The 22,829-nt window shown below is 43.6% G+C and overlaps 1 protein-coding gene across 3 annotated transcripts; it reads right to left on the reverse strand.

The window, feature by feature from the left end:
• Positions 1-1,414: 1,414 nt before the first annotated feature.
• Ccdc70 (coiled-coil domain containing 70) lies at positions 1,415-14,046 on the reverse strand. Of its 3 annotated transcripts, none has more exons than XM_021170836.3 (2): positions 13,992-14,046; positions 1,415-2,329 (listed from the first exon to the last, which is right to left on the reverse strand). In XM_021170836.3, exon 2 carries the CDS (start codon positions 2,249-2,251, stop codon positions 1,580-1,582), a length of 672 nt encoding a protein of 223 aa, XP_021026495.1. In that variant the 5' UTR covers positions 2,252-2,329; positions 13,992-14,046; the 3' UTR covers positions 1,415-1,579. The 3 variants fall into 3 exon arrangements, with proteins under 3 accessions (XP_021026495.1, XP_021026494.1, XP_021026497.1); XM_021170835.2 differs by lacking the exon at positions 13,992-14,046 and adding an exon at positions 13,093-13,210; XM_021170838.3 differs by lacking the exon at positions 13,992-14,046 and adding an exon at positions 13,047-13,110.
• Positions 14,047-22,829: the final 8,783 nt, after the last annotated feature.

A 22,829-nucleotide genomic window follows, 5' to 3' on the forward strand; every position in this document is an offset into this window, starting at 1 on the left:
TCGTTGACCTGCTCATTTTCTTACCTAGATCTGGAAGAGCAGAACCTGAGACAGCCAAAGGTTACTACTGTGTACTGGGTAAAAGAAAATCAGTGAGACCCACACCCTCTCTGGATAGCTTTTCCGGGCACTCATCAATGGACAGTTGTTGCTTCCAGTAGTCTCTATGGGAAATTGAGAAGAGGGCCAATTCTATTCAGCGTGTCCTTCTAATTCCTGCTTCAAATTGCTTTTGATTTTCTGTTCCATATGTCTTTGCAGCCTCGGAATGAAAACTACCACCTCACACATGCTAAGCAAACGCTTTACTGCTGAGTCGTACTTCTTGTTCTTTAGCTTTCATTTGGTGTTAACCACTTTCTGATTTTTCCCCCCCCCTTTGGTAGCATCTGGGTCCTGCTTGATCTTTCCATTTTGCTGCTCTGTGTGCTCCTGTCACTTCCCATACCACATTCAGTCTAGATTTTCTTGGGTATGAGCCTCAGCGATCACTCTTGAAATCTGATCGTCTAAACCATCATCTTGTTCTCTCTACATGTCAGCCAGTTTTTCATTACTTCACTCAATACCCAAGGTGATCAATCACCTTCTAAATTGGAAAGTTTATTTGGGACTACAGCTTGGGAGGTCTTGATCCATGGCTGCTTGGTCTGTTGCTTTGATGCCTGTGTTAAATATTGTGCCCTTCAAGGACAAAGCCCTTGTGACTAGACTCCCTTACTAGACTCACTACCTCTAATGGTAAGTGGCCTCTAAAGAGCTACCATGCATTAGAGAAGGAGCTGGGTCCCAGGGCAGAGTAGATATGTTCTTTTCCTGGCCACATGCAATCACTTTGCCTTTCTGGATCTCTGTTCTCTCATCAATGGATGTCATAATTTTTTTTCAACCCAGAGTAATGGGAAAGCTTACACAAGTTAGCAGGGCAGGGCTAAGGAACTGACAATCTAGAGTCACATACAGGGAAACCTATCTGAGTGCAAGAACACAGAGACAAGACTGTCATGGTTCCTAGATTATCTGTCCAGTCTACTTTTTTCTCCATTCTCAGAAAAGGTTAGTGCTTTTAAAAAGTGTTCTTGAGCCTCTGGACACTGTCAAAGCCCCTTTCTCCCACTTCCAGGAGTGTGGAAAACCTCTAGAGGTCTGTCAGCCCAAGTCAGGCCTCCCAGACTAGCCAAAGTAAAGAAGAGGTCACCCCCACAGGGTGGCAGAGGCAGGATGTCTCAGCTCCTCTCTGTCCCTGTATGTCTCAGCCTGACGTTGAGTCTCTTTTATGCAACCTTACAAACACCCACACAGGCAAAGGACAATGGGAACTATCTGAAGCCAACCCCAGGGGCCAGTGATAATCTAGAGGATTGAGTAAAAAAAATCACAGAATCAGATGGCGTGGCAGAAAGAATGAGGCCAACCTTCCTCGAAGAGCTGCTTTGTCAAACCTCTCTTCAGGACTTTATTATCTCTTTCATGGCAAAGAGACAAATTAGTGTCTATTTCTTCTAGTACATGGGGTCACCCTGGATTTCAGTCCAACCAGTGATGTCTGCACCCCATGACCCTCTCTGTTCAGTGTCCACTAAGCACGGCCCCGGGGGAAGGATGTTGACTGTGGCTCTTCATTGGCATTGTAGGGACCATTTTGGTGCCTCTGTTCCCCAAGGAGATGGAAACCACCACCTTCCACCCAGAGGGCTTTTTCTTCCTCCCAGAGGGCATTCTCTTCCTCCCAGAGGGACTTCTTATCTTCCCACAAAGCCTTTTCTTCTGCAAGCAGGGCTCTTTCCTCTATCCACAAGGCTTTTTCCTCCTCCCATAGAGCCTTGTCCTCCTGAAGAAGATTCCGGTCTCTTTCCCATAAAGCATTATCCTCTCTCCAGAATGCCTTGTCCTCCTTCCAGAAGGTTCTGTATTTTTTCCAGAAAGTCTTCTCTTCTTCCCGGAAAGATTTTTCCATTTCCCAGAAGGTTTTTTCTTCCTTCCAGAAGATTTTTTCTTCTTCCCAGAAAGGTCTCTCTTCTTCCCAAAAACCCAGGATCTGGCCCCGGAAAGCCCTGATCTTGCCTCGGAACTCCCAGATCTCTTCCCTGAAGTCTTCGATTTTCTCATGGAAAATTTTCATCTCTTCTCGAAAAGCCTTTTCCTCCTGCAGCTTGTGTATTAATTTCTTCTGACGAATACTGGGCGAGGGCAGCACCAGTGATCGGAGGCAGGCCAGTCCCATCCACTTGCTCACCTTGAAGGGAAACATCTCCCAATCAGTTGGAATGGTGGATGGCTGTGTTGGAGGTCAGGGCTGTTGACCACGTCCAGGTCAGTTGGCCAAACCCTGTGAGTACATCAGAGAGAACACATCCGTGAGGAACATTCACCAGAGAACGGTGTTTGGAAGCATGCTGTCTGATATGAGAATTTAATCATGGCTCTCTTGAGCGTATTGGTGAGAGAGACTCTTTAGTACAGGAGAATGCAGGGTGGTCATGGCTTTGAGCTGCTTGATACATTCAAGGTCTAGTGTTCCAAAAACAATCTCACCCAACAAAGACAGTGGTGCTAAACTAGGAATAAAAGAACGCAAGGGTGACGTGGTCATTTAAGGGGTGGATTGCAGGTCATTTGCTTTCCTCTTAAGTAATAAGTTGCCACAGTCTCCGGAGGGTTTACTTTTGCCAAAGCCACTCAAGATTCATCTAAATTCTTCTCTTGGAAGTTCATGTTCATTCATGTTTGGTGGCTCCCACGTGAAAGTTGTTTTTACAATATACCTGGACAATTGGAAGGGGAACTCCACCAATGGAGGGAGGGAGATTATTTTGGCCAAAAAGCATATTTGATAAAAAGAGGCTTAATGAGAAAAAGTGAGACAATGCCAAATATTAGTGAGGCTGTGGAACCTGAAAAATGCTCACATAATGACACCAGTGAGCTAGCTAGCAATTCTACTTGAGTGGGGTATTGCTGTGATAGGCCTGACCATGCTTTTATTTGAAAGAATGTGGATTTTGGGACTTTGGATTTGGAAAGCAGTGGAATGCTTTAAATGGGGATTAATGAGTCATCCTAGTAGGAATATAGAAGATTTTGTTGCTGGGAGTGATTTGAACTGTGTTGACCTGGCCCAAGAGATTTCAAAGGAGAAGAATTTCAGAATGTGGCATAAAGACTGGTTTTGTGGTATTTTGGTGAAGAATGTGGCTACTTTTTACCCTTGTCTGAAAAGTTTGCCTGAGGCTAAGGTGAAGAGACTTGGATTAATTGCATTGACAAAGGAAGTTTCAAAAAGGCCCAGCAGAGACTTTGTTCTCTGGTTAAGTCTTATGAAGAGAAGTTTGAACAAGCATAGCAAGCTTAGAAAGGAAAAATATAAAATATATGGTTCGAGGATTAAAGGGGTACCAGGAAGTGAAATGGAGCAAAATCTTGTGTTCTAGGAGATAAAGATTAAGGGAGTGGGACCTTGGGGCAAGATCCTACCCAGCTAAATTAGATCCAGGCATGGTGGTACACACCTTTAATCCCATGAGACAAGCATGCTGATCTCTACATTCAAGGTCAATGTACAGAGCAAGAACCAGGATAGCCAAGCTTAGGCAGTGAAGGATTTAGAAAACATAAAGCTAGTGATAATGTAATAATACAAGGGGATCATGTTCTAGTTCCTGTAAGCAGCAGAACTCGGCAGCTTCAGCCATGTGCCTCTGGCTCTAGAGTTAAGAATGGAAGGAACTACTGGGAAAATTGATGCTGGTTAGCTGGAGCTAAGGAATTAGCGGTGATTAAGAAGAGACCAGCATCATTGAGGTGAAATCTTCTGGAAATTGTTTTCTGGGAGCACAAAGAAGCTGTGTTCCAGAGATAGCCAAGGTTGTACCTCGTGCTGCGGCTGGACTTGGTAATGTGTAAGAGTCACTCAGGTGGTAGTGCTTGTGAAGGAATGAAGGGATCTTGGAGAGAAGCTGAGGGTTAGCACTGTGAGAGGCTAGGGAAGGCCATTGGAGAAGGTGAAGCCTCAGCTGTAGTTGATGGCCCAGGACTGAAGGGGTCATGCAAAGGATTTGAGGCTTGGCACCATGAAGAGAGCCTATGATAGGCTATTGGTGAAGCCTAGTTGGAGTGGAACACCCCAGTGTATTGGAGATGTCAGTACCATGGGATGATCACCAAGAACAGCAGCCGTAATGGAGTGGATCAACCTGAGCATAGAGTGCTACAGAGGACAGAGATGGAGAAGTGATGCCAGTCCTTAGGAGGAGTCCAAAAGGTCAAGTGGAATCCCAGACACCGAAAGAAGAAGCTGTAACATTGAAATTACCTTGGAGACTCAAAGATGTTAAAGATGCCAGAGCCATGGGATACATGCTGAGGAAAGCTGCTAACAGGGAGTGGAACCAGCCCAGGAGGAAGCAGTTTGTTGCAGTCAAAAAAGATGAAAAAGGAGTGGAGATCTGAAGACCACTTTGACATCAGCCATGGAGATGCAGAGTTTGGAGTTTGCCCAGCTGGTTTCCTGCCTTGCTTTGGGGATTACAGTTAATTAAGTTGAATGAATCTCAGAAGAGACCTTGAACTTTGGACTTTTAACATTGTTGCAACTGCTATAGACTATGAGGACTTTGAAAGTTGCACTAAATGCATTTTGCATTATGCTATGTTTAAGTATGGCCCCCATAGACTCATGTTTTGGAACAAGTCTATGGGGAACAGGGAGTGGAATGTGATGGTTTGAATATCCTTGGACCAGGGAGTGGCACCATCTGAAGGTGTGGCCTTGTTGGAATAGGTGTGACCTGGTTGGAATGGGTGTGTCACTGTGGGTGTGGGTATAAGATCCTCACCCTAGTTGCCTGGAAGTCAGTCTTCCACTAGCAGCCTTTGGATGAAGACATAGAACTCTCAGCTCCTCCTGCGCCATGCCTGCCTGGATACTGCCATGCTCCCACCTTGATGATAATGGACTGAACCTCTGAACCTGTAAGCCAGCCCCAATTAAATGTTGTTTTTTTATAAGACTTGCCTTGGTCATGGTGTCTGTTCACAGCAGTAAAACCCTAACTAAGACACTACTTCTAGATGCCAACTGAAGGAAACTTCTAATTTATGACCAGGGCACAGACAAAGCATATTCAATAGTTTGTCCACACTCATCAGTCTGGAAACAGCCCAATTCATAGCAAGCAGAAGTAATAAAACATGGTGGTTAATTCCTTTAATGCGCAACAGAAGTACAAACAGCAACATGAATGAAATCTATAAATATTGTGATGAAAGAATCAAGGGATTTCAAAGAATAAAGATCTCAAACAAGCAATAACCCCACGGTGTAGGGAAACATACTTTAGCTATAGCCCAATGAGTAAAAAGCAACTAAGTGAACTTAATCAGGATAGTGGTGGGTGGGAGAACAATTCAGGGTGTGACTAAGAGGTTGAAGTGTGAGCAGTCGAGAAGAGCTGGAGGCGGGGCAGTGCCCTGTTTGTTTGTTTGGGTGGTGACTGCATATGTGTCATATAAAAATGTCCATAAAAAAACCTAAACACCAATTAAAAGAGGAAAGAAGAGAGAAAAAGATGGGAGAAGGTGTGGAAAAGAGACAAGAGAGGAAAGAGGAAAATAAGGAATGGGAAGCAAAGAGAAGACAGAAGTGGAAGGAGAGAAGAGGAAATGAAGGAAAAGGAAAAGAGAGGAGAGGAAGGGAAAGAAAAGGAAAGGAAGGGAAGAGAGGAAAAGAGAAAGGAAGGCAAAGAAGAAAGGTGAGGATAAGGATTCTAAACACTGTCATGTAGCTGAAGTAGCAAATACCAAGGCAGCCCACAATTCAGATAAGCACCATGGCTGGTCACGGGGTGAGAAAAATGAGTGCCTAGAGTGTAGAAAAAGCTGAATGTAGCTAGTGTGCACATGCTTAAGTGCGCAGATATCACTGTGTGCTTCTTGAAAGCTGAGTTTGTCCTCAGTGGTCTTCACTAAAGCCCCACACTGTGAAGCAGCATGGCCCAGACTTTCCCTGTGTTGTTCTCTTCTAGCTTAGGATCAGGGAATGAAACACACATCTCTCTCTCTCTCTCTCTCTCTCTCTCTCTCTCTCTCTCTCTCTCTCTCCCCCCCCCTTCTCAATATGTCAATGTTCACTCACACTGGGAGGCTCATATGTGAGAGCTGTTTGCTACAAGGCACCAGGCAGACACACACACACACACACACACACACACACACACACACACAGAGAGAGAGAGAGAGAGAGAGAGAGAATACATGAAAAGATGGTATCTATGCTGTGTATGGCTGTTGACCTTACCTGACCTCTTCCCCTCTTATACCAGAATTCTCCTTAGCCACCAAGCCCTAATGTTTCTGATCCTTCCCATCTCTTAGAGGTACACACTTCCTGTTCCATCTTCCAGTAGCCATTTCTGGGTAGGATGTCTGTTCCTGCTTCCATGGTCTCTGTTGTTGACCTTGCTGTCCAGATATCTGCCTAGGCAGAGTAACCTTCCCTAACACGGATTTCTAAGGTTCTGTCTTGTTGTATCACACCTGCTTATAAGCCATCAAATACTCTATAGTGTAAGGAGCCGCCTTCACATTCGCCACTACAAGATGGCGCTGATGGCACTGACACCCGTGTTCTAAGTAGTAAACAAGCAAGCTGCGCATGTGCCGGGGTAGCTTTCCACGCCATGTGCTCTGCCTTTCCCGTGACGACAACTCCGGCTGATGGGCTGCAGCCAATCAGGGAGTGACACGTCCGAGGCGGAGGACAGTCCTCCATAAAAGGGAGGGGGCTCCGCCATATCTCTCTCTCTCTGGCTCCTTTCTCCACTGGCTCCTGATGGGGTAAGCAATAAAGTTTGTACTGCAGAAGATTCCGGTTGCCCTGAGCGTGTTCTTACCAGGGGGACACACAAAAGCGGCGGGCAATAAATGGTGCCGGAACCCGCGAGCTACTGCATCACGGAGAAGGAGCGGTTAGTGAAGTGTTCCCGGAAACAGACTGTTGAGAAGGACCCGGTGTAGGTTCAGAACTCATCAGCTGGGGGACTGTGATAATGAAGTGTTCCCACAAAACAGACTGTTGAGAAGGATCCGGCATGGGTTCAGAACTCTTCAGCTGGGGAACGGAGCAGAACCAGAACTGCTGGGATGGGACGCGAGTTACAGCTTTACAAGGTATGTCTAGTCTTGAACTTTCTCTAGTGTTAAAAGCCCTTTTATTTCTTTTCACATGTCAACAAGTGGTTAAGGCAGGGTGGAGAATTCTGAACGAAATTCAAGACAGTCTATCAGAAGTAAAGCGGGGAGAGAGAGCAGGAAAAAAGAGAAAGCATGGCGCGCGAAATAAGTATACAGGCCTTTCCACGGGTCTTGAACCCAAGGAAAAGTTAATGTCAGGGAAAAATACCTGGGGAGAGATTGGAAGGAAAGAGGAGAAAAGAGATGAGTTTAAGGAGCCAGTTCTTAATAGCTGTGAATCAGATGAAGAAATTAGCCCTTCTGAGGAAACAGACTTGGAGGAGGAAGCAGCTTGTTATGAGAGAGAAATGCGAGCTTATAGGTCAAGAAAAAAGCCAAAAGCGACTGGCAAAGGCCAGCTTGCTGCTTGGCCTCAGGGCAGTCAGCTTCAGGGTCATAGTGCACCTCCGCCCTATGGGGAGCCCCCGCCCTGCGTAGTGCGTCAGCCCTGCGCAGAGAAACAGTGCGCAGACTCGTTCATTCCAAGAGAGGAACAAAGGAAGATACAACAGGCATTTCCGGTCTTTGAAGGAGCTGAGGGTGGGTGTGTCCACGCTCCGGTAGATTATACACAGATTAAAGAGCTTGCTGAATCGGTCCGTAAATATGGAACCAATGCTAATTTTACCTTGGTGCAGTTAGACAGGCTTGCTGGCATGGCACTAACTCCTGCCGACTGGCAAATGATTGCAAAAGCCGCTCTCCCCAGTATGGGCAAATATATGGAATGGAGAGCACTATGGCAAGAGGCTGCACAAACTCAGGCCCGAGCAAATGCTGCCGCTTTGACTCCAGAGCAGAGAGATTGGACCTTTGACCTGTTAACGGGTCAGGGAGCTTATACCGCTGATCAAACAAATTATCACTGGGGAGCTTATGCCCAAATTTCCTCCGCGGCTATTAAGGCCTGGAAGGCGCTCTCCCGAACAGGTGAAGCCACTGGACAATTAACCAAGATCATCCAGGGACCCCAGGAGTCCTTCTCAGACTTTGTGGCCAGAATGACAGAGGCAGCAGAGCGTATTTTTGGAGATTCAGAGCAAGCCTCACCTCTGATAGAACAGCTCATTTATGAGCAAGCCACACAGGAGTGTCGAACGGCCATAGCCCCAAGAAAGAATAAAGGCTTACAGGATTGGCTCAGGGTTTGTCGAGAGCTCGGGGGACCTCTCACCAATGCAGGCTTAGCGGCTGCCATCCTCCAATCCCAAAAACGCTTCATAGGCAGAAATGATTGGAGGACATGTTTTAACTGTGGGAGGCCTGGGCATTTTAAGAAAGATTGTAGAGCTCCAGACAAAAAGGGGGGGACCCTCACTCTTTGCTCTAAGTGTGGCAAGGGCTATCATAGAGCCGACCAGTGTTGCTCTGTGAGGGATATAAAGGGCAGATTCCTTCCCCCACCTGATAACCAATCAGCTGATGTGTCAAAAAAACGGGCTATAGGGCCCTCAAAGATATGGGAACCGGTTTTTCAGGACCCAGGAAGCAGAGAGGCGACCCAGGAAGACCCACAAGGGTGGACCTGCGCGCCACCTCCGATTTCCTACTAATGCCTCAAATGAGTATTCAGCCGGTGCCGGTGGAGCCTATACCATCTTTGCCCCCTGGAACCATGGGCCTTATTCTCGGCCGGGGTTCACTCACCTTGCAGGGCTTAGTAGTCCACCCTGGAGTTATGGATTGTCAACATTCCCCTGAAATACAGGTCCTGTGTTCAAGCCCTAAGGGCGTTTTTTCTATTAGTAAAGGAGATAGGATAGCTCAGCTGCTGCTCCTCCCTGATAATACCAGGGAGAAATCTGCAGGACCTGAGACAAAGAAAATGGGCTCCTCTGGAAATGATTCTGCCTATTTGGTTGTATCTTTGAATGATAGACCTAAGCCCCGCCTTAAGATCAGCGGAAAAGAGTTTGAAGGCATCCTTGATACCGGAGCAGATAAAAGTATAATCTCTACACATTGGTGGCCCAAAGCATGGCCCACCACAGAGTCATCTCATTCATTACAGGGCCTAGGATATCAATCATGTCCCACTATAAGCTCTGTTGCCTTGACATGGGAATCCTCCGAGGGGCAGCGAGGAAAATTCATACCTTATGTGCTCCCACTCCCGGTTAACCTCTGGGGGAGGGATATTATGCAGCATTTGGGCCTTGTTTTGTCCAATGAGAATGCCCCGTCGGGAGGGTGTTCGGTTAAAGTAAGAAATATCATGGCAAAGATGGGTTATAAAGAGGGAAAAGGGTTAGGAAATGAACAATTAAAACTGGGCCATATTGAACCATCTACCTCACCTTGGAATACTCCAATTTTTGTAATTAAGAAAAAGTCAGGAAAGTGGAGACTGCTCCATGACCTCAGAGCCATTAATGAGCAAATGAACTTATTTGGCCCCGTACAGAGAGGTCTCCCTGTACTTTCCGCCTTACCACGTGGCTGGAATTTAATTATTATAGATATTAAAGATTGTTTCTTTTCTATACCTTTGTGTCCAAGGGATAGGCCCAGATTTGCCTTTACCATCCCCTCTATTAATCACATGGAACCTGATAAGAGGTATCAATGGAAGGTCTTACCACAGGGAATGTCCAATAGTCCTACAATGTGCCAACTTTATGTGCAAGAAGCTCTTTTGCCAGTGAGGGAACAATTCCCCTCTTTAATTTTGCTTCTTTACATGGATGACATCCTTCTATGCCATAAAAACCTTACCATACTACAAAAGGCATATCCTTTTCTACTTAAGACTTTAAGTCAGTGGGGTTTACAGATAGCCACAGAAAAGGTCCAAATTTCTGATACAGGACAATTTTTGGGCTCTGTGGTGTCCCCAAATAAAATTGTGCCCCAAAAGGTAGAGATAAGAAGAGATCACCTCCATACCTTAAATGATTTTCAGAAGCTGTTGGGGGATATTAACTGGCTCAGACCTTTTCTGAAGATTCCTTCCGCTGAGTTAAGGCCTTTGTTTGATATTTTAGAAGGAGATTCTCATATCTCCTCCCCTAGGGCTCTTACTCTAGCTGCTAGCCAGGCCTTACAAAAGGTGGAAGATGCCTTACAGAATGCACAATTACAACGTATTGAGGATTCGCAGCCTTTTAGTTTATGTGTCTTTAAGACAGCACAATTGCCAACCGCAGTTTTGTGGCAGAATGGGCCATTGTTGTGGATCCATCCAAATTTATCTCCAGCTAAAATAATAAATTGGTATCCTGATGCAATTGCACAGCTCGCCCTTAAAGGCCTAAAAGCAGCGATCACCCATTTTGGACGAAATCCCTATCTTTTAATTGTACCTTATACCGCTGCACAGGTTCAGACCTTGGCAGCCACATCTAATGATTGGGCAGTTTTAGTTACCTCCTTTTCAGGACAAATAGATAACCATTATCCAAAACATCCAATTTTACAGTTCGCCCAAAATCAATCTGTTGTGTTTCCACAAATAACAGTAAGAAACCCACTTAAAAATGGGGTTGTGGTATATACTGATGGATCAAAAACTGGCATAGGTGCCTATGTGGCTAATGGTGAAGTAGTATCCAAACAATATAATGAAAATTCACCTCAAGTGGTAAAATGTTTAGTGGTTTTAGAAGTTTTAAAAACCTTTTTAGAACCCCTCAATTTTTTAGAAGTGGCTGGAGTGATTAAGCCTTCCAGTAAAGTTGCCAATATTTTTCAGCAGATACAATTAGTTTTGTTATCTAGAAGATTTCCTGTTTATATTACTCATGTTAGAGCCCATTCAGGCCTACCTGGCCCCATGGCTCTGGGGAATGATTTGGCAGATAAAGACACTAAAGTGGTGGCTGCTGCCCTAACATCCCCGGTAGAGGCTGCAAGAAATTTTCATAACAATTTTCATGTGACGGCTGAAACATTACGCCGCCGTTTCTCCTTGACGAGAAAAGAAGCCCGTGACATTGTTACTCAATGTCAAAGCTGCTGTGAGTTCTTGCCAGTTCCTCATGTGGGAATTAACCCACGCGGTATTCGACCTCTACAGGTCTGGCAAATGGATGTTACACATGTTTCTTCCTTTGGAAAACTTCAATATCTCCATGTGTCCATTGACACATGCTCTGGCATCATGTTTGCCTCTCCTTTAACCGGAGAAAAGGCCTCACATGTGATTCAACATTGCCTTGAGGCATGGAGTGCTTGGGGAAAACCCAAACTCCTTAAGACTGATAATGGACCAGCTTATACATCTCAAAAATTCCAACAGTTCTGCCGTCAGATGGATGTGACCCACCTGACTGGACTTCCATCTAATAAAACAGAAAGGGGGAGTCGAGGAGGCTTTTCCCCGAGTACCAAGAGTGTCTGTGTCTACAGCACTCTTTACACTCAATTTTTTAAATCTTGATTCTCATGGCCATACCGCGGCTGAACGACATTGTTCAGAGCCAGATAGGCCCAAAGAGATGGTTAAATGGAAAGATGTTTTAAATAACAAATGGAAAGGCCCGGATCCTATTTTGATAAGATCCAGGGGAGCTGTTTGTGTTTTTCCACAGAATGAAGACAACCCATTTTGGATACCAGAAAGACTCACCCGAAAAATCCAGACTGACCAAGGGAATACTGATGTCCCTCGTCTTGGTGATGTCCAGTGCGACAACAACAAAGGGAGAGCAGCATTGGGAGATACAGAATTGGACGGCTAAATTTGAACAGACCCTTTGAAAATTGAGACTTGCCCCACGCACTTGGACCTGTCCCTGACCTAAAGACTATCTTTTCAACATTTTCCTTCTTTAAAGAATGGGTGGGGGTGGAATTATTTGGAGCTGTTCTTTGCTGTGGATTAGTGTTGCTTTTCTGATTGGTCTGTAAGCTTAAGGCCCAAACTAGAGGAGACATGGTGGTTATTTCCCAGGCGCTTGCAGCACTAGAACATGGTGCTTCCCCTGATATATGGTTATCTATGCTTAAGCAATAGGTCGCTGGCCACTCAGCTCTTGCACCCCACGAGGCTAGTCTCATTGCACGGGATAGAGTGAGTGTGCTTCAGCAGCCCGAGAGAGTTGCATGGCTAAGCACTGCAGTAGAAGGGCTCTGTGGCATATATGAGCCTATTCTAGGGAGACATGTCATCTTTCAAGAAGGTTGAGTGTCCAAGTGTCCTTCCCCCAGGAAAAACGACACGGGAGCGGACCAAGACCCCTTTGGGTGATGAGCCTGGGAGGAGGTTTTGTGTAAAGCCCCTATTTTACACACTGGGGATTTGACCTCTATCTCCACTCTCATTATTATGGGTGGCCTATTGCTCTTATATAAAAGAAAAGGGGGAGATGTAAGGAGCCGCCTTCACATTCGCCACTACAAGATGGCGCTGATGGCACTGACACCCGTGTTCTAAGTAGTAAACAAGCAAGCTGCGCATGTGCCGGGGTAGCTTTCCACGCCATGTGCTCTGCCTTTCCCGTGACGACAACTCCGGCTGATGGGCTGCAGCCAATCAGGGAGTGACACGTCCGAGGCGGAGGACAGTCCTCCATAAAAGGGAGGGGGCTCCGCCATATCTCTCTCTCTCTGGCTCCTTTCTCCACTGGCTCCTGATGGGGTAAGCAATAAAGTTTGTACTGCAGAAGATTCCGGTTGCCCTGAGCGTGTTCTTACCAGGGGGACACACAAAAGCGGCGGGCAATACTATAGCACAAAAAAGCAAAACCAACCAACTACTGCTTGTCTATATCTTTATATTCTTCTGTCTACTCTGCTCCATGCGACATATAGTTCGTTCTCTAGACATGACCTGAACATTTTAGTTTCTTTTCTAGACACGACCTGAACATTTTTACCTCTGTACCAAAGCACCAAGTGTGTCCCTTCTAAGGTTTCCTTCACCTTCAGGGTAGGCTTCAATTCTTGTTTCTTTCTTCTTCTCCATCTCTATCTGCCAGTGTCCTATCATTATCTGATATACTTGACATTATGTGTGGATGATCTTCCTGCTGTCTTTGTAACCCAGCAGATAGTAAAAAAAAATGTAGGGTGAATATAACTGATTTAGAATTTTGATTTTGCTTGTGTCATTCTATGATGCTTTGTCTAGAATCTTTGGACTATGCTAAGTTCTTCACTTCCATTCTATTAGTCCCCTCCCCAAACCCCCCAGATAGCTTGAACTAACTGACCTAGCCAATCCTTCCAGATTTAGGTAAGGAGATGCCTTCTCTAGGCAGCCTCTCCTCACAGCCTCTCACTCAGACTCAGGGCTGCCCTCCTTCCCTCCTGATGCCTGTCTGTCACTGCTAGGCACAGTGCCTAGTGTAATTTCTGCCACAGAGCAGATGTTCAAGATACAGAAGCTCAATGGATGGCAGTTACTTGAATTAGAAGAGTAGAGGAAAAATTATCTTCAAGTTTTTATCAAGTGACCACGACAGAATCTTTGGGAAGAATGGCAAAGTGGCTTAGTGGGTAAAAGCACTCGCTGCCCAGTCTGACGACCTGTATTTGATTCCTGAAAGCCATAGAGTGGAAGGAAAGAGAGAACTCCTGTAAGTTGTTCTCTGACATGTAAACACACACAGTGGTCCATACCCCCCCCCCCATACAAACAAACATAAAAACCAATGCTCTTTAAAAATAAAATAGTTGAGATTGAGTCGTTATATATGTATTATATATCAAGGACAAAAGAAACTTGACTATGTGTTTATATAGATACTTATAAATTCAATAAAAACATAACTGGCCTTCATTACCATACCAGGCTACAACTTATTTTTAAGGTTACTTACTGCTTAGCTGTTTCCCAACTGGGAGGGCCCTGGAGCCCTCAGAGGGCAGGCAGACATTGTCACATCAGAATCCTGATGATGCGTCTCCAGCAGTCATTGCAGTGACCCTTTCATTTTTAATTCTGAGTCACAGATTGGAGATCAAAATGAGGCCCTATATTGGGGACCCATGAAAAGGAGCGAGCCCCCAACAGGTTGGCAAGACGTTAGTGTCACTCACCTTGGACTTCGTCAACCATTCCTGTTACCTCAGATTTCATCTGTTTGTTCAGGTAGGGTGTTAGAATGAAGGACTCTTGGTATGTTAGTCTTGCCTTTGGTTGTTTGTGTCTTTTTTTGTTTATCCTGGTTGATTTTGTTGAGATTCTTTGATATTGGACAACTTTACTTAGTTTTTCATCAAAGGTCAGACAGGTTCAGTTATATGTCTGCCCCTTTTTTTCCAGGACTTGTGGTGTGATGGTTTGTATATCCTTGGACCATGGAGTGGCACCATCTGAAGGTGTGGCCTTGTTGGAATAGGTGTGACCTGGTTGGAATGGGTGTGTCACTGTGGGTGTGGGTATAAGATCCTCACCCTAGTTGCCTGGAAGTCAGTCTTCCACTAGCAGCCTTTGGATGAAGACATAGAACTCTCAGCTCCTCCTGCGCCATGCCTGCCTGGATACTGCCATGCTCCCACCTTGATGATAATGGACTGAACCTCTGAACCTGTAAGCCAGCCCCAATTAAATGTAGTTTTTTATAAGACTTGCCTTGGTCATGGTGTCTATTCACAGCAGTAAAACCCTAACTAAGACATGTGGTATTCCTGGGTTTGCAGCTGATGGGGGCCCACAAGTCTGAAGTTTTATCTTTTTGGCTTCTTTCTGTCTTTTGGACTGGATAATCTCAATGGAGCTGCTTTTGAGTTCATGGATTCATTCCCCATCAGCTTAAATCTACTATTAAGCCCCTTGACTAAGTTTTTCATTTTCAACACCAGAACTTTTTTGTCAACATAGTGAACCTTTTGCTATAGCCCAGAAAATGAACAAACCTGCTATTTCACAGAGGTATATATCCTTTGGGGGATAGTGAGTTCAGAGCACCCAAAATTTACTTTCTTATCAAAATCTTATCTGTGGGGAGCACTTCTGGAGTTAACTTTGACTAGCTTCTTGCTTACAATCAATGGCCTTAGTCAATCATAGATACCGTGTACCATAAACTCATCATGTAAGAATTTGTGGTCATTGTTTATATTCCTGGGATTGGTCATGCTTTGTGTTGCTTGCCTTTAATAGACACTGAGAAAATACACTTGCTCTCTGACATGGTATTAAGCATCAGCCCTCCCATATCTGTTGCTTGCAGTTTCTTTCTGCCTTTCCTATATCATCCTAACTCCCCTGTCATGGTTTCCACCTTGACTAACCGGCTGGCTCCAGCACTTATCAAACATCTTCAAGGCAACACAATTACATATCAGGAATTACGTATCCCAAATATCTGCTACTTGCTGTTCTTTCACCCACATGTTGCTTCACCCCTCTCTACCCCACCACGATTTTATTGTTTCTATGTATGTGCTGTGATTTCTTCTGAATTCCACATGGCAGCGAGACCTGATACTGGTGGCTTTATGTCTATGTCTGACTTATTTCATTTAGTATAATGTTCTCCAGACTGATCAATGATGCAAATGGCATGATCTCCTTTAGGCTTAATTTATTCCTTTGCTTAAGGCAATTTCCCTCTATATTTCACTGTATTTTTAAGATGTTTAAGTATAATTCAATTAAACTCTCGTCTGAGGTAGACAAGCCAATAATCCCAGCTCTTGAGAGACTGCGTAGGGGAATTACAAGTTGAAGGCAGATTGAGGTGTCAAGTGAGCTCAAAGTTTCAGCTACTAAGACAGGATGTATCTAAAAAAGAAAATTTCCCCTAATATCCACTGTACTTTCATTTTTTGTTACCTTTGTGAATTATATTTATAAATCTTTTGCTTGATTTTCAAGTATGTGAAACATTTTCCAATTACATTGAAGTTGGAGTCCCCATGCTCTGATAATACAGCCTTTAATACCTGGGAGGTGGGGGATACTTTTAGATTTAACGAAGATAAGGATGTATTTGTGATTCTTCTACCCTGAGAACCTGTAGCTGACTTGAAAATTTGTTGGCATCAAATACCTGGTCATAAGCAAAAGCATGCACACGCACATGTATACACACACACACACACGTGTGTGTGTGTGTGTATGTGTCTGTGTGTTGCTCTCACTTGAGGGTGCCTGATAGAGAAGAAGCCTCTGGGGAACCATGGCTATCAAGATGCCTGTTTGCAGATGCCATATCCATGCTAGAGCTCTTGGTACAACAGCAGCTGTTCTTGAATCCTGGAGAGTCACAGAGAAGCCTGGATGTCCCTGGAATATTGCAATAATCTATATCTTAATGGAGCTAATGCTTTATCATATATATGCAGAGAGAGTCCCTGTTATTATTCGTTTCTTCTCTAAATCTAGTTTTGTAACAAACTTAGAGTCTTTAGATACCTTGCTACATACAATTAAAGGAAAAGTATATGGCAAACATGTTAGTAGAAGTCATTAGAATGCAGATGTTTCAACATCTGTGTACATCAGCACATGCGCTTCTCACTCAGATGGAGTCCTGGAAAAGGCATCTGTAGACTTCCTTCATCTTCATTGGAGACCAGCTGTCACAGTCCCTAGGCAATTGCTGCAACCTGGTTAATTTTCGGCTCTGAGTTTCCTTGGCACCAAAGCAAGATACGAAGATGATCTATAGAGTACAGTATATTTCCCCCCTCTAGAGAAACATGAGTCAGGTATGAAAGAGAAGGCTTACATATGTCAGTACCTACAGGGATCCCTGAGTGATATGGTAGTCACCTTCAGTACACTGATTGGCCTCCTCTAGTGGCTGGTGAGTGGTTATGGTGAAGCCCAGGCAAAGTCTCTTCAGCTGTGCTGTTTTGCTTAATCCACAGCTGACATCCAAACTTTCTGTCCTTCAAGTGACCCCCTGGCTGAGGGTAAGATATTCCCAGGAAAGCCTAAGAGGTTCATAGATGTGCCTTCATTCTCACATGATTTGCAACACACATACACACATGGCCACAAAGAGACGAACAGGGAAGAAAAAGAAAGAATAGCTCAACATTTGATGCTGTCACTAAAGCCTTGCATGTGCAGGATTCGGCAATGGCTGTTGACAAGGAAAGGTGTGTTGCAAAAGCCAGGCTATAGAAACTATGGGAAGGTTTCACAGTTCTGGAATCAGATGGACACTGAGATTAAGCTGAGGCATGGGGCAGGGGATTGTCTCACACTGCAGTCCAAGCTGGTTGCAAAATCACTAAGTAGACTCTTGAGTTCTGGAATAAATGCAATCTTCAGGCCTTTGTCTACTGCAGGGCTGGCATCGCATACATGAACATTAGCACTGCTGCTGTCTTAGTTAGGGTTTTACTGCTGTGAACAGACACCATGACCCAGGCAACTCTTGTAAGGACAACATTTAATTGAGGCTGGCTTACAGGTTTAGAGGATCAGACCATCATCATCAAGGCAGGAGCATGGCAGCTTCCAGGCAGGCATGGTGCTGGATGAGCTGAGAGTTCTACATCTTCATGTGAAGGCTGCCTCATCCTGGCAGTTAGGATGAGGGTCTTAAAGTCTACACCCACAATGACAACCTACTCCAACAAGGCCACACCTACTACAAAAGAGCCACACCTTCTAATAGTACTACTCACTGGGCAGAGCATATACAAACCATCACAGCTGCTAATCCTTGTTGTTGAACGTTCTTCAGCTCTAGTGAAAGACAGAGTTAGGGGACCTGCCAGGGTTTAGATAAGGATAACCTAGGTGTTAGAGGAATTTTAATCCAGCAACATGGCTGCTCTGGCAAGGCATGGCATCTAAAGACCTTCGAGGCCTCTGTGATCTGTCAGGAATGGAGACACCCTGGGTTACAGGATGACCTGGCTGGAATAGAGACACTTCCTTTTTTAATTTTTTAATTTTTAAAATTATTTTATTTTATTTTTTTATTACGTATTTTCCTCAATTACATTTCCAATGCTATCCCAAAAGTCCCCCATACCCTCCCCCACCCCACTCCCCTACCCATCCATTCCATTTTTTTGGCCCTGGCGTTCCCCTGTACTGGGGCATATAAAGTTTGCAAGTCCAATGGGCCTCTCTTTCCAGTGATGGCCGACTAGGCCATCTTTCGATACATATGCAGCTAGAGTCAAGAGCTCCGGGGTACTGGTTAGTTCATAATGTTGTATCACCTACAGGGTTGCAGATCTCTTTAGCTCCTTGGATACTTTCTCTAGTTCCTCCATTGGGGGCCCTGTGATCCATCCAATAGCTGACTGTGACCATCCACTTATGTGTTTGCTAGGACCTGGCCTAGTCTCACAAGAGACAGCTATATCAGGGTCCTTTCAGCAAACGCTTGCTAGTGTATGCAATGGTGTCATCCTTTGGAGGCTAATTATGGGATGGATCCCTGGATATGGCAGTCTCTAGATGGTCCATTTTTTGTCTCAGCTCCAAACTTTGTCTCTGTAACTCCTTCCATGGGTGATTGTTTCCAATTCTAAGAAGGGGCAAAATGTCCACACTTTGGTCTTCGTTCTTCTTCAGTTTTATGTGTTTTGCAAATTGTATCTTATATCTCGCTATACTAAGTTTCTGGGCTAATATCCACTTATCAGTGAGTACATATCATTTGAGTTCTTTTGTGATTGTGTTACCTCACTCAGAATGATGCCCTCCAGGTCCAACCATTTGCCTAGGAATTTCATAAATTCATTCTTTTTATTAGCTGAGTAGTACTCCATTGTGTAAATGTACCACATTTTCTGTATCCATTCCTCTGTTGAGGGGCATCTGGGTTCTTTCCAGCTTCTGGCTATTATAAATAAGGCTGCTATGAACATAGTGGAGCATGTGTCCTTCTTACTGGTTGGGACATCTTCTGGATATGTGCCCAGGAGAGGTATTGCGGGATCCTCCGATAGTACTATGTCCAATTTTCTGAGGAACCGCCAGACTGATTTCCAGAGTGGTTGTACAAGCTTGCAATCCCACCAACAATGGAGGAGTGTTCCTCTTTCTCCACATCCTCTATAGCATCTGCTGTCACCTGAATTTTTGATCTTAGCCATTCTGACTGGTGTGAGGTGGTAAAGATCCTTTCCCAATTTGTTGGTGGCCTTTTTGTCTTATTGACGGCATCTTTTGCTTTGCAGAAGCTTTGCAGTTTCATGAGGTCCCATTTGTCAATCCTTGATCTTACAGCAGAAGCCATTGCTGTTCTATTCATGAATTTTTCCCCTGTACCCATATCTTCGAGGCTTTTCCCCACTTTCTCCTCTATAAGTTTCACTGTCTCTGGTTTTATGTGGAGTTCCTTGATCCACTTAGATTTGACCTTAGTACAAGGAGATAGGAATGGATTGATTCACATTCTTCTACATGATAACAACCAGTTGTGCCAGCACCATTTGTTTAAAATGCTGTCTTTCTTACACTGGATGGTTTTAGCTCCCCTGTCGAAGATCAAGTGACCATGGGTGTGTGGGTTCATTTCTGGGTCTTCAATTCTATTCCATTGGTCTACTTGTCTGTCACTATACCAGTACCATGCAGTTTTTATCACAATTGCTCTGTAGTAAAACTTTAGGTCAGGCATGGTGATTCCACTAGGTTTTTTTATCCTTGAGAAAAGTTTTTGCTAGCTTAGGTTTTTTGTTATTCCAGATGAATTTGCAGATTGCCCTTTCTAATTCGTTGAAGAATTGAGTTGGAATTTTGATGGGGATTGCATTGAATCTGTAGATTGCTTTTGGCAAGATAGCCATTTTTACAATGTTGATCCTGCCAATCCATGAGCATGGGAGATCTTTCCATCTTCTGAGATCTTCTTTAATTTCTTTCTTCAGAGACTTGAAGTTTTTATCATATAGATCTTTCACTTCCTTAGTTAGAGTCACGCCAAGATATTTTATATTATTTGTGACTATTGAGAAAGGTGTTGTTTCCCTAATTCCTTTCTCAGCCTGTTTATTCTTTGTGTAGAGAAAGGCCATTGACTTGTTTGAGTTAATTTTATATCCAGCTACTTCACCGAAGCTGTTTATCAGGTTTAGGAGTTCTCTGGTGGAATTTTTAGGGTCACTTATATATACTATCATATCATCTGCAAAAAGTGATATTTTGACTTCATCTTTTCCAATTTGTATCCCCTTGATCTCCTTTTGTTGTCGAATTGCTCTGGCTAGGACTTCAAGTACTATGTTGAATAGGTAGGGAGAAAGTGGGCAGCCTTGTCTAGTCCCTGATTTTAGTGGGATTGCTTCAAGTTTCTCACCATTTACTTTGAGGTTGGCTACTGGTTTGCTGTAGATTGCTTTTATCATGTTTAGGTATGGGCCTTGAATTCCTGATCTTTCTAAGACTTTTATCATGAATAAGTGTTGGATCTTGTCGAATGCTTTTCCCCATCTAACGAGATGATCATGTGGTTTTTGTCTTTGAGTTTGTTTATATAATGGATTATGTTAATGGATTTCTGTATATTAAACCATCCCTTCATCCCTGGAATAAAACCTACTTGGTCAGGATGGATGATTGCTTTAATGTGTTCTTGGATTCGGTTAGCGAGAATTTTATTGAGTATTTTTCCATCTATATTCGTAACAGAAATTGGTCTGAAGTTCTCTATCTTTGTTGGATCTTTCTGTGGTTTAGGTATCAGAGTAATTGTGGCTTCATAGAATGAGTTGGGTAGAGTACCTTCTCCTTCTATTTTGTGGAATAGTTTGTGCAGAACTGGAATTAGATCTTCTTTGAAGGTCTGGTAGAACTCTGCACTAAACCCATCTGGTCCTGGGCTTTTTTAATTAATGGCTGCTTCTATTTCTTTAGGAGATATGGGACTGTTTAGGTCGCTAACTTGATACTGATTTAACTTTGGTACCTGGTATCTGTCTAGAAATTTGTTCATTTCTTCCAGGTTTTCCAGTTTTGTTGAGTATAGCCTTTTGTAGAAGAATCTGATGGTGTTTTGGATTTCTTCAGGATCTGTTGTTATGTCTCCCTTTTCATTTCTGATTTTGTTAATTAGGATGTTGTCCCTGTGCCCTCTAGTTTGTCTAGCTAAGGGTTTAATCTATCTTGTTGATTTTCTCAAAGAACCAACTCCTCGTTTGGTTAATTCTTTGAATAGTTCTTCTTGTTTCCACTTGGTTGACTTCACCCCTGAGTTTGATTATTTTCTGCCATCTATTCCTCTGGGTGAATTTTCTTCCTTTTTTATAGAGCTTTTAAATGTGTTGTCAAGCTGCTAGTTTGTGCTCTCTCCAGTTTCTTTTTGGAGGCACTCAGAGCTATGAGTTTCCCTCTTAGAAATGCTTTCATCATGTCCCATAGGTTTGGGTATGTTGTGGCTTCATTTTTATTAAACTCTAAAAAGTCCTTAATTTCTTTCTTTATTCCTTCCTTGACCAAGGTATCATTGAGAAGAGTGTTGTTTAATTTCCACGTGAATGTTGGCTTCCATTATTTATGTTGTTATTGAAGATCAGCCTTAGTCCATGGTGGTCTGATAGGATCCATGAGAAAATTTCAATATTTTTGTATTTGTTGAGGCCTGTTTTGTGACCAATTATATGGTCAATTTTGGAGAAGGTACCGTGAGGTGCTGAGAAGAAGGTATATCCTTTTCTTTTAGGATAAAATGTTCTGTAGATATCTTTTATGTCCATTTGTTTCATAACTTCTGTTAGTTTCACTGTGTCCCTGTTTAGTTTCTGTTTCCATGATCTGTCCATTGATGAAAGTGGTGTGTTGAAGTCTCCCACTATTATTGTGTGAGGTGCAATGTGTGCTTTGAGCTTTACTAAAGTGTCTTTAATGAATGTGGCTGCCCTTGCATTTGGGGCATAGATATTCAGAGTTGAGAGTTCCTCTTGGAGGATTTTACCTTTGATGAGTATGAAGTGTCCCTCCTTGTCTTTTTTGATAACTTTGGGTTGGAAGTCGATTTTATTCGATATTAGAATGGCTACTCCAGCTTGTTTCTTCAGACCATTGGCTTGGAAAATTGTTTTCCAGCCTTTGACTCTGAGGTAGTGTCTGTCTTTTTCCCTGAGATGGGTTTCCTGTAAGCAGCAGAATGTTGGGTCCTGTTTGTGTAGCCAGTCTGTTAGTCTATGTCTTTTTATTGGGGAATTGAGTCCATTGATATTAAGAGATATTAAGGAAAAGTGATTGTTGCTTCCTTTTATTTTTGTTGTTAGAGTTGGTATTCTTTTCTTGTGGCAGTCTTCTTTTTGGTTTGTTGCTTTCTTGCTTTTTCTAGGTCGTGATTTCCGTCCTTGTATTGGTTTTTTTTCTGTTATTACCCTTTGAAGGGCTGGATTCGTGGAAAGACAATGTGTGAATTTGGTTTTTTCGTGGAATACTTTGGTTTCTCCATCTATGGTAATTGAGAGTTTGGCCGGGTATAGTAGCCTGGGTTGGCATTTGTGTTCTCTTAGTGTCTGTAGAACATCTGTCCAGGCTCTTCTGGCTTTCATAGTCTCTGGTGAAAAGTCTGGTGTAATTCTGATAGGCCTGCCTTTATATGTTACTTGACCTTTCTCCCTTACTGCTTTTAATATTCTCTCTTTATTTAGTGCATTTATTGTTGTGATTATTATGTGTCGGGAGGAATTTCTTTTCTGGTCCAGTCTATTTGGAGTTCTGTAGACTTCTTGTATGATCATGGGCATGTCTTTCTTTAGGTTTGGGAAGTTTCCTTCTA

This window comes from Mus caroli, unplaced genomic scaffold (genome assembly GCF_978045245.1).
Source record: "Mus caroli unplaced genomic scaffold, Mus_caroli_1 scaffold_10, whole genome shotgun sequence".
NCBI lineage: Eukaryota > Metazoa > Chordata > Mammalia > Rodentia > Muridae > Mus > Mus caroli.